The 11,053-nt window shown below is 57.0% G+C and overlaps 2 protein-coding genes across 2 annotated transcripts; one reads left to right on the top strand and one right to left on the bottom strand.

Moving 5' to 3' along the window:
• The first annotated feature begins 6 nt into the window (after window positions 1–6).
• MRPS7 (mitochondrial ribosomal protein S7) lies at window positions 7–4,102 on the top strand. Its single transcript, XM_055724926.1, has 5 exons — window positions 7–125; window positions 945–1,136; window positions 1,466–1,529; window positions 2,389–2,556; window positions 3,355–4,102. The coding sequence occupies exons 1-5, from the start codon at window positions 70–72 to the stop codon at window positions 3,574–3,576; spliced, it is 702 nt and encodes a 233-aa protein (XP_055580901.1). The 5' UTR covers window positions 7–69; the 3' UTR covers window positions 3,577–4,102.
• Window positions 4,103–4,288: 186 nt separating this feature from the next.
• MIF4GD (MIF4G domain containing) lies at window positions 4,289–10,769 on the bottom strand. The gene is made up of 6 exons (XM_055724934.1): window positions 10,647–10,769; window positions 8,549–8,685; window positions 7,686–7,795; window positions 7,232–7,387; window positions 6,397–6,489; window positions 4,289–5,253 (listed from the first exon to the last, which is right to left on the bottom strand). The coding sequence occupies exons 2-6, from the start codon at window positions 8,628–8,630 to the stop codon at window positions 5,026–5,028; spliced, it is 669 nt and encodes a 222-aa protein (XP_055580909.1). The 5' UTR covers window positions 8,631–8,685; window positions 10,647–10,769; the 3' UTR covers window positions 4,289–5,025.
• Window positions 10,770–11,053: the final 284 nt, after the last annotated feature.

The following is an 11,053-nucleotide window of genomic DNA, read 5'->3' as shown; positions in this document are numbered from 1 at the left end:
CCCTATGGCTCCCGCCCCCTATTGGCCCCGCCCCTTCCGGGCCCTGCCCGCCCCACGCGCCGAGGGAAGATGGCGGCGCCCAGCGCGGCAGGGCTGGGCCGGCGGTTGCGGGCCTGGCTGCCCCGGTGAGCGGGCCGCGGGGGGCGTGAGCGGTGTGTGCTTCCCCCGCGGACACACGGACAAGCGAAGCGGCGCTCCCCGGGCCGGGCGGGGCCGTACACGGTTGACGTGCTTCCTAGGCCTGAGCGTGACACTGCCGGGGTCTCGCGTGGGAGTCTGTGTAGCCGGGGCCGGGGGCCGTCCGCGAGGCCCGGGGGGCGCTCAAGGGGGTTGTCCTCGGGGCTTGGGGCGGCCGGGGGCCCTTCGGGGCCCGACCCGTTCGCGGGGTTCGGGTGGGCCCGTCCCGTCCGCGGGGCTCGGGGGTCCCGGCCCGTGGCGCCCCTCACGGGGGTATCTGCTGACCCGCCGCGTCGGAGGGGCGCAGGGATCTCGCTATCCCCTTGCTTCTCTTCAAGCCACCACCTTTTGCTGCAAAGAAACGAGTAGCGTTCTGGTTGAAGGTACTGGCCCCACACAGAACAGCGCTTGTCCAAGCCACCCCCCTGCCAGGACCCGCGGGTGACAGCCCTGCGGCCCTGGGTGCAGGCAGGGGCTGGCAGGATGGTGCGCTCAGCACTGCTGGCCTGGAGCTGTGGGCTGCGACTCCCATTCCATCCAGCTCGTGGGCCTGGGGACTGCACGAGAGCTTTGTGGCAAAACTGCAGGCCTTGGTGTTAATTTGTGCCCCTGGCTCTGCCGCAGTGGAGAGGCAATGATGGAGAGGAAGGTGGAGATGCCTCTCAAGTCTGATGTGACCTTCTGAGATGCGTCTGCATCTGTCCACATCCCTGCTACAACGTACCACATACATCAGCGTGCAGCCCCCCTTCTCTTCCTCTTTGCAGGTTGACACAGGTGAGATGGAGTCGCTACAACCCCAGTTACTTAGAGCCAGAAGTGAACAAGGAATTTTATCGGAAACCTCAGGAGGAGCTGTCTGAAGAGGAAAAGGAAAAACTGGAGGAGAAAGCTGTTAAACCCATAAAAGCTGCTCCTCCCAATGTCTCCAGCTCTGTGTTCAGTGACCCGATGATCAGGTCAGAGAAAGCAGCGTCTCCTCTGCTGTTAGAGCTCGGTCCCGTAGAACCAAAATGCTTGGGAACTACACCGTCCTCCTCAGCCTTTGCTTGCTGTGCTGCACATTGCCTTCTGTTACAGCACAATCCCTTTATGCCAAGTTAATATTTTCCCACAAAGCCAGTCCGTTGACTGACAGTGATTAGAGATAATTACAGCAGATCTAGCAGCACCCAGAGTTAACCATGGGAACAATACAAAGCCGGGGGGCGGGGGGGGGGGAGGACTTATTTCAGTGGGTGATAAAATCAGAATTTAAATCAGATCGCATTTGGCTTTGTGTTTACAGTAAATTCACCAATATGATGATGAAGGATGGAAATAAAGTGCTGGCCAGAAGCCTCATGGCTCAGGTGAGAACTCATGTTTCTTCTCACTATTATGTTAAAACAATACAAAATGGAAGGCTGGGACTTCAGGCCCACTGGAATTAGGAATTACCAGAACTCAGGTCGCCTCTGTGGTCCCAGTGTGTTTCCCTCTGCACACGTATTGTTCTCACCATTATTTATCTGATAAGATGTACGTTTTGTACAAGCCCTAGGCTCATTCAGCTCACAGACCAGGGGCTGGTAGCTTAATGGGGAACACTCTCTTTCTGCTCTTCGGTATTTCTTGGACCTTATATACTGCATAAACTGAGAGAATACCCTTAAAAGCATAATTTTCTCAAAAGATCTTCCTTCCAGCTCTCTTTCATGCCTGTATAACTTGCCAATGTTATCAGATGTGTCACCTGCATGACACAGCTTTGACCCCTGCTCTGACCTACAGTAACTGGTAATAGCCGGTGGTCCCATTGGTGTGTTCCACCCTTGAAATGGGGACACACGTTGCCCAAATGTTCCCCAAGTAACTGCCGATTCCTTGTGACAGAACACACAGGCTCTGGGCTCTTCAGTCCAGGTTTTGCAGGGGAGGATGCTTAGTGTACACAGACCTGTGTTCCTGTCTCCACGTTGTCCCTGCCCTTCCCTGGCTTCTGGCCCAGGTTTGTTATACTCTGCCTCCTCACCCCAAATGCAATGTCTGATAAAAAGACTGAAGTGCTGGAAGAAGGCAAAGTAAAACTTGAGTTAGAGAATTCCCAGCTGGCCTGTAGGGCTACAAAACCAGCTGCTCAAGTGAAAATGCGGTGCTTGTAAAAGTGATGTAACTTCATGGAGTGGGATAATCCATCTGCTCTACATGTCTCCTTGTCTTTGTCCCAAGACCCTGGAGGCCATTAAGAGGAAGCAGCTGGAGAAGTACCACAAAGCTCCAGAAGATGAGAAGGAAACAATTGAATGCAACCCTTATGTCATCTTCCACCAGGCTCTGAAAAACTGCCAGCCCATCATTGGGCTCAGCAGCATCACAAAAGGAGGCAAAACCTACCAGGTGAAAGGGGTGGGTGGGTGTGCTGGGAGCATATCTGGTCGGGAGAGAATTAGCTAGGGAAGCAGATGAACTGGTTTCCACCCCTTCAGCTCAAGAAAGTGAGCCACTTTGCATTAAAACATCACCTAGGAACTCCAAGATCAGGACCCCAGCCTGTGAGCATTCCCCAGCAGCAGAAGTCTCTGCTTCTTTAATTAGGTAAGGAGTACGCAGCAAATGTTGTCCAAGGAGACAGAGATCAGTGACAGGCAGCAAAAGAATTTGCTTCCCTTGGACTACCAGTCCTGTGCTCTCTGCCGTGTCATGTTACTTGCGTAGAGGCCCCAAAGCCCTGGGGCAGTTCAGTGTAGCAGAAAAGGTCAACTAGACACAGCGTGATATTTAAAACATGAGCAGAACCTGTTCTGAAGTATGGGCTCTGCAACACTCCAGACCTGATGGAGAAGTGGTATGTGGAGGCATTTCTCTGTCATTCAGTGCAGGGAGTGGTGAGCATCTCCCTTCTCTGCTAGCACAAACCAGCCTGGATCCAGTTCCCAAACAGGCCAGAAGTCCGTACAAAGGCCGGTGTCTGCTGGCAGTACCCAAGGCTGATGAGCATTTCTGTTTGGTAGCAATGGCCAGTTTCTGTGGACAGAGGAGGTGAATTGGCACAAAACAGCTGTCAGGAGCTGGTCTTACTGGAGTTGCAGCACAATGTAAAACTGTACGTGTCCAGCTGGACCTGTGTGACTGCTGGAGAAGAGCAGGTTGCTGCCCTCTCACAGTGTGGTAACTTACAGCTTAAACCTTTCCCAGGTCCCAGTCCCTCTGAAGGACAATCGGAAGCGCTTCCTGGCCATGAAGTGGTTAATCACTGAGTGCAGGGAGAACAAGAACCGGAGGACGCTGATGCCTGAGAAGCTCTCCCAGGAACTGCTCCAGGCCTTCAACAACGAAGGGCCCATCATCAAGAAGAAGCATGTGCTGCACAAGATGGCAGAGGCCAACCGGGCTTACGCCCACTTCCGCTGGTGGTAGGGACTGGCATGGGACACAGTGCCACCAGCCCCATGGCCTGGAGAGCGGAGCCCCAGGGCTGCCTGCCTGGGAGAAGCGGGAAAGGTGGACAGCTTCTGGACTAAGCCAGGGAAAGCTCATCCGATGCCCACAGGGTTCATTTCCTTTGTGCTTGTGTGGATGGGGGAAGGGGAGGATATGAAAGAGTTACCAACCCCTGTACAGATGCTCTAGTTATTTCATAACCATTTCCCTGTGAAGACAAGCCTTAGATGTTTCTCTTACAGCAACACTGTACAAAATAATCCTCCACTTACCTATTTCCTGGGGACTTGCAAGTCTCTGCTCCTGTAATCAGCAATGATTTTGGCTGCACAGCTAAGAGCAGAGATGGAATTTTTTTCACACCATAACCTGCCTTAGCAGTATTGGTACAAAAGGCAATAAAAGGCCCTTTTTGATTTTTGGTTCTGGTCATCGGCAACACTATTGGCACAGATTTGATGGGAATGTTAACGGAAAAAAATAAAACCAGTTTTATGGGGAAGGTTTCTCAATTCCAAGTCATTGCTCGAGCCTCACACTGCTCTCTCCAGCTACCCCGCTTGTGTAAAGCCACGCTGACACCCTACACCGGAGGAGAAAATTACTATTGCAGCCTTAAGGTTTCAGTCAGGAGTGACCTGTTAAATATTGTTCATAGCAGCTGCACAGACAAAAAGCAGGGCATGTGTCCGTGGAAAGCTTTTATTAGAAAAAAGTTCTTCGATAGACTATTTTGTTTCCTTTCTTCCTCTCCCGTTCTTATAAGAAACATACTGTAGTTGAAACCTGCTAAATTCTGAAAAAACATGACAGTTATTGTATAAAACTTACAAAAGCTGTTCCTAGCTACATCTGCTCAGGGAACTGTCCTGCTGCAGGCTGCCCTGTGACAGGTATTTGTGGCTAGTGTCCCGTGGGGGAGGCTGTGTGTGTGCAGGTGCAGCCGGTGTGCTGGAAGGACTCTGGGAAAAACAGCCCTTGGTCGAGCTGTTTGTGAGGCCACCGTGTTTTCTGGGACTTGTCCCAGAGAAGCAGGTACCACCTGAGCTGTGAAAGATTCCCCTGCTGGCTCTCAGGCAAACCAAAATGTTCTCAGCCTAAACTATGCTTTTTTTAACATGCATAAAAAATGCTGGTTCGAGTGAGAAGCATACCTTGCCCTTTGCTGGCAGCAGCGCAATATTAAACAAAATCAGTGGGAGAACTTGTGGGTTAAATGCACCTGCCCTTCCCACCTCTCCAAACCTCCCAAGTCAGGCTAGCAGGGCTGCAGCCTGACTGTTAAGTGCCCAGAGGCTCTAGACAATATAAATCCTATTTACAGGAAGTGCTTGAAAAACATGAACGTGAAAAGAAATTCAAACTTGGTATGAAGCTTGCTGGTGAAAGTGCTGGGGCCGTCTCTCCCCCTCTGCTGCAGAGAGGTTAATCCGTCACTTCGCTGTAATAGTATTTCTGGGCAGCGTCTGTCATCTTCCAGTCGGCGGCCCGAAACTCGATGATCTCCAGCAGCAGGAGCTGGGACAGGGAGCTGAGCCCCTCCTGCAGAAGGAAGCCGTCTCGGAGGAGGGAGAAGAGCTCATCCATCCGCTGGGAGTTCATCTTCTCCAGCTGCTCACCGATGCGATGGAGCTGGAGGACCAAGCAGTCCACCTTCAGAAGGAAGAGAAGATGGCTGAGTATAAAGGAACGGAGAGCTCTGGCACATCTCTGTGGAGGTCCCCATCAGTGACTTATGGACCAACTCATCTAGTTCCCTCTGTTCTGGAGTTCCAAAAGGCAACAGTCCTGCTTCCCCCAAGTCGCTGTGATCCAGGAGGCAGAAGAAGCTGAATGTCTCGTCTGCCAAAACCACTGGAAAAGCACATCCAGAACTCCCTGTCTCTCAGATAAAATTGCCAGAAAAATTCACCCACAACATGCAGAACAACGTTAATTTCCTGTGAGATGTCCAAGAGATGATGGGAAGGCTGAAGCCGAGGCCAGAGCAAGGAGGTGCCTCTGACAACAGAGGGAAGTGGTTGGAACATGCACTAAAGCTCTTAGCAAGTCTGGGGCTTCGCAGGAAACGGGCACTAACTAGGTCTGTGGAGAAGAGGGGAAAGCTGATGGGCTGCAGGGGTGGAAGGGTTGTGCTAAGATGGGAAAAATCCTTGAAGGGCCCATGCAAGGGCCCCTACAGGTACAGGACCCCCTTGCCCGAGGGGCTACTCAGCCATGCCCATGCAGGCGTGTGTAGCTCCAGCTCCAGCAGAGCCTTCTCCAGCCTCCTGGGCTCTGGCAGAGCCTTCTCCAGCCTCCTGGGATCTGGCACAGCACCAGTGCCCCAGGCCCAGGCAGGTGAGCAGCAGCTACACAAAGCATGGCACAGCAGGTCCCGGGAGCCACCGCGGGGACACACAGCTGCTCTGCACACCTATGGTCACTGCATCACAGCTGCGGTGGCTCGGCAGATCCGTGTGACAGCTGCTTTTCCAGATGTCTGGCAACCAGGGCTGCTGGAAAAGCAGCTGGGTGGGGGGAGAGCAGTCATCTGCCAGACGGTCCCTGCTTCCAGGGACAGCTGGGCTGATTCTCCCGATCACTGGGAGGAAAGCTACCCCGAGGGAGGATGTGCAGCCTGGCCCAGGGAGTCACCCCCAGCACCTCCATCCTGCCTCCCTCGAGGCTGCAAACCCTCCTGCCCGGGGGTCCTGGGGAGGCAGCTGTCCCCGCTCTGCACCCTCCCCGGGCTGTCCTTTTGGCCAGGCCTTGGCAGGACAGTGGGCACAGCCGTGCCCTTTTCCCTGCACTCACCTCCTCCTCCTTCCGCAGGCTGTCGGGCTGTGCCAGCCGGAACAGGCAGTCGTAGACGGGGTTCACCAGAGCCATCATGGGCATGTTGTTCACCTGCGAGGAGGCAGAGCCATCAGCAGCCTGGGGCCAGGGAGGGAGGAGCCTGCAGCTATTTCAAATAGTTGTTCCCTTGCTGCTTTTCAAAGGACGAGGATGCAGAAATTAGCTGTGCTGCCAAATGCCGTATTGGTGGGATTTACGTAGGAGACCAGACGTTCAAGCCTCCAGGAGCCAGAGCAACTGAACAAATGATCTAAAACCCATCTATTTTTAAATGTAAGCAGGTAGTCATGGGAAATACACTTGTTGCAACAGCATTTCTCCTGCCTGCAGCTCTACTTGCATCACTTTTACATCTACTTGAAGCAGGCACCCAAGTATACGCGCTGTAGTGACGGCCTGCAGAAAAACTGTCAGTACCTGGGCTAGAAATGATGTCAGTACCCACGGGTGCCCCCTGAGGACCTCACAGCAACTAAACTGGTTCAGTCTGGGGCATTTGGGAGGAGGCAAATCAGGGGATTTCAAACGCGAGGTACAAAATAAGGCAGCTCAGATTTTGTGATTGTTCCCAGAGATGGCTCTGCCTCTCCAAGCTGGTTCGCTTGCCTTCAGGTAGCGCCAGCCCCACAGCATCCTCATGCTGAGGACCAGCTCTGGCGCCCACTGCCAAGCCACAGCCCCGGGGCTCCACACCATACCCCTCCAACACCCCTGCCCTGGCATCTTTGGGTGCCCAGGCCCTGCTGGCACCCCTAGGCAGCAGCAGCCAGGTGCTCCTGCTCCAGCTCCTTACCCTCAGGTAGTCGAAGATGTTGCAGATGAACGTGACATAGCAGATCCACGCCTGGAGTGAGCGGGTGCGCAGCTCCTCCCTGTCCTTGAACTCCTGCTGCAGCCGGTTCAGCAGGCTCCTCCGGAAGATGCTCTGGCCGACTTGTTTGCTCTCTGCCTATGAGCCCAACAAAAGCAGGATGGAGGGATGAGATGGTGTGAGAGGAGCAGGGGGATGCTGCTGCTTCCGTGATGCAGGACCATGCAGATACCCTCCTGTGATTGCCCAGAGAGGCAGGAAAGCTGCAGGTGACCACCTGCACTCGCTGGCTGCGTGCCTGGATGCTGCCACCGCAGAAGAGGGCAGCTGGCTGAGGGGTCAGAGTGCAGGGTGGGGGGGAAGCCCCTCCTGGCCCAGCCTCGGGACAACCCACACAGCTCAAGTGTTTTGCTGTTTGGGCACAAGGAGCTCTCACCTGAATGATGGTGTAGCAGATGCGCCCTGCCTCCTTGCTGAACACACAATCTTTCAGGGACTGGTCCACTATAATATTGGCCACTTTCTCCAGGTCCACGTTGCTGGGGTCTGCAGAGAGGAGAAACGCTGTCAGGACCCAGCGCCCTTTGTGCCCTACTTGCTTTGGGGTACCTGGAAAGCAACCAAGATCAGCGCGGGGCCTGGTACAACCATGTTATGTGGTGCAAAACCTCATGCTCACTCCCACATCAAGAGTCACAGCCCCTCTTGCACACCGGCTGCTTTGGAGATAGCATCTCCAGCAGTGCATGGTCCTCCCAGGCTGGAGACAGGCACCATGATGGGAAACTGATGGAGGAAAGCAGATGATATGGGAAGCAAGAAGCTGATCTGAATCTGAAATCTCAGCGCTGCTTCCAAGCTGGGTTAGCGGGAGCCAGCTGTGCAAACTGCCTTTGGATAGAAGTGGGACTGAGCAGGAGCTGGGGGCTGAGAGGACCTGGCAGTGGGAAGGGGCAGGGCACAGGAGCCAGGCACTGGGGAGCAGCGAGAGGCCAGGCCTGGGCAGAGATGCTGGGTCAGAGCAGGAGAGGAGGGTACCCCAAAATCAGAGAAAACCCCAACGATGAGCACCAGGAGCCAGGTTTGAACAGCTGCACCATTAAACTTTGGGGAGGAGGTGAGAGGGGGCAAGAAGGCGCAGGGAGCAAAGACCTTCCCAGAGAAGATTCACCAGCAGGACCCAGTCAGGGATGAACAGCGTTTATGAAAGAGCTTTTTCCACTTAGCAGTTGGTGTTCCTTAAAGTGGTGCAGGCACTCAGCTGTGCACGGCAGAGGAGCTAGGAAAAAGCCTGCTGACCTTTGAGGGCTGTTTTCAGCAGCTTCTGAGTCTCTGTGTCGAACGACTGTATTTTATACTCTTCTTTGCCTGTTTCCCCCATGACTGGCTTCCTCCAAGGGCAAGGATCTGGGCGACGGATGGGCTAGTGACAGTCCCTGGGGAAAGAGCACACAGAGCTTAGTTGGACAGAGAGGCAGAGCTTCACCCAGCCGTCTGGCAAATCCCACCTGGTGCTGGAGCACAGGCTGTTATCCTGACAGCCCCGCACCCCAAGGAAACGCCTCTGTTAGCCCCGCACCCAGCTCTGGCCCTAGATCTGAGCAAAGCCTCACTCCCACATTTTTTCAAGTTCCTACTAGGCTATGACAGGACTTCATCTTCAGAGCCTTGAGGTTTTTCTGACATGAAAAATGCGTTGCAGCCTATCGATCTGCAGGTTCAAAGTGGACAGCTCACCAAGGCAGCCCCAAAATACATCTGTCTCACCTCAGAAGGCTTCCCCGTGGCTGTATCACAGGGAAGCAGATGCGGGAGCACCCCATGCAGCTGCTCCCTTGTGCCTTTGAAACACCAGTTCAGCTGGCTTCACCCAAAAACCTGGGAAGAATCAAAGCCGGCACCTAAGCATCCAATGCACATTTGGCAGGGTGAGCAGAGCACCTCTCCTGCGCTGGAGCCAGGCTCCCTCCGCTCCCAGCGGGACACAGCGAGCTCTACAGCCAAATCCCCGACAGCTCCCAACTCATCCCCCCGCAACCAAGCACAGCCCTCTGCAGTACCAACGGTGCTCCTAAATAATCTCTAGATTCGTTTCGTTTTCTTCTGCTTCGTGATACAGTGAAGACAGCAAGAGGGTACGCACGCACGGCACAGAGGAAGGAAGGGTTTTTGACACGCGCACGAGATGATCTGCTGGATGCAAAATGCTGGGCTGGCCAGACCCACAGCACCAACAGGGGAAGGCAGCCGGCCAAATGAGTTTTGCCAGCTCATCGAAATTCCTCGGCCATTACTCACCCTCTCTGCAAAGAGGTCCCTGCCCAGATTAAAGCCGAAGAGCCCGTGGCCCTTTAGAGTAGGACATGTCCCACAGGCGGCCCGACCCCTCGGACACACCACTTGCCCACGTAGGGGCCCAGAGCAGAGTGTGGATCTCACTGGTGGGTCCAGGTTCTGCCTCCTCGCCCACCTCTACTAGGCTCAGGGCCCCCCCTCTGTCGGGGGGCACAACCCGCTGCCCTCGCAGCTGAAGCTCCCACCCGCACAGGGTTACCTGCCCCAGACCTGCACAGAGGTTTCCCAGGTGGGTTCAGCAGGCGCCCTCCGTGCCATGCCTGTTGGCCAACGATTCCTACCCCACCTCGCCTCCTGCATCGCCTCTCTGCATCCGCGCTCACGCCATCCTGCGCTGCCGGCGGAGCAGCCCGGTGTGCCAGCAGCATCACAGCGCCCAGGGAACCAGGTGGGAGCTCAGCACCACACCCAGCGAGGCAGAAAGTGCCCGAGCCCGTCTGGCAGCGTTCCTGCCACCACCGCCCAGCACCTCGCCGCAGCATCCTTCCCCCCACTTCGGACTGCTGTGGCAAGCCACCCTGCCCAGAGCAAGCCACGGTGGGCCAGTGTGGGCCCAGCCTGGCCTCATCTGCACCAGGGATCCCGCCGCTGCCCGGGCCACCTCGCCCGAAGGGCTGGTGGCCATAGGTGTCACTGGGCACTGCAACGCCTATGGGTACTGGCTGCCCCTCTGCCAGCGCTCCCCACCAGACCAGCCGTGCTGGGCGCTGGTGCGGCTGGGCTGGAATGTTCCCGGTCTGCCGGGGCCCGGCCGGGGCCACGCTGCGGGGCTCACACCGGGCGCGACGGGCCGGCCAGCACGGGGAGGGGGACGGGAGCAGCCCGGTCTCCTCTGCCCCCCCGGCCGGGGGCACCCCGGGCCGCCCGGCACCCCCAGCTCCGAGCCCCCCGGGACCCCCCCACCGCCCCAGCCCCGCGGGCGGCACAAGCCGAAGGGCCCCCCAGGACGGAGGGAGCGGCGGATCCCGGGGAACCCGCCCCCGCCCCCCCCAGCGCCGCCGGGCAGGGCCGGGCAGGGGGCGCCGCCGCCAGCCCCACCGACCTGCCGGCCGCCCCCGCTGGCTGCTCTACCCGCCGGGACATCGCCGCCCCGGCCCCGCTCGCTCCCGGCGCGGCCCCGGTTTCCTCTTAGGTCATTTCCTCGGCCGAGCCGGGGGAGGGGAGGGCCGGGCCGGGGGAGGGCCGAGCCGAGCCGGGCCGGGCCGGGCGAGCAGCGGCAGCGCCCCCGCCTGCGAGCGCCGGCCCCCGGCGGCGCCCCCGGCCCCAGCACTGACCCCTCGGGGCCGGTCCCGCGCGGGGCTCCCCCCGATGCAGGTCGCTGTCGGCCCCCGCCCGGCCGGGCAGGCACCACAAAACGCAGCAGAAAAAGCGGGTGAGGAAGGGGGGTCTCGCAGCGCACAGCTCGCTGCAGCAGGGGCCCGGCGGGGCGCAGCCGCTTCCCGATCTTCC

The sequence above is a fragment of the Falco cherrug genome, chromosome 1 (assembly GCF_023634085.1).
Source record: "Falco cherrug isolate bFalChe1 chromosome 1, bFalChe1.pri, whole genome shotgun sequence".
Taxonomy (NCBI): domain Eukaryota; kingdom Metazoa; phylum Chordata; class Aves; order Falconiformes; family Falconidae; genus Falco; species Falco cherrug.
This window is presented reverse-complemented; position numbering and strand designations above follow the sequence as displayed.

What these genes read in the sequence shown, in the direction of transcription:
- MRPS7 (XM_055724926.1), top strand. Translation starts at nt 70, where the DNA reads ATGGCGGCGCCCAGCGCGGCAGGGCTGGGCCGGCGGTTGCGGGCCTGG. An exon ending in CCAGAAGCCTCATGGCTCAG is followed by an intron (nt 1,530 to 2,388) that starts GTGAGAACTCAT and finishes CTTTGTCCCAAG; the next exon opens with ACCCTGGAGGCCATTAAGAG. An exon ending in AAGGAGGCAAAACCTACCAG is followed by an intron (nt 2,557 to 3,354) that starts GTGAAAGGGGTG and finishes AACCTTTCCCAG; the next exon opens with GTCCCAGTCCCTCTGAAGGA.
- MIF4GD (XM_055724934.1), bottom strand. Translation starts at nt 8,630, where the DNA reads ATGGGGGAAACAGGCAAAGAAGAGTATAAAATACAGTCGTTCGACACA. An exon ending in ACATCTTCGACTACCTGAGG is followed by an intron (nt 6,490 to 7,231) that starts GTAAGGAGCTGG and finishes GCCTCCTCGCAG; the next exon opens with GTGAACAACATGCCCATGAT. An exon ending in GCCTGCGGAAGGAGGAGGAG is followed by an intron (nt 5,254 to 6,396) that starts GTGAGTGCAGGG and finishes TTCCTTCTGAAG; the next exon opens with GTGGACTGCTTGGTCCTCCA.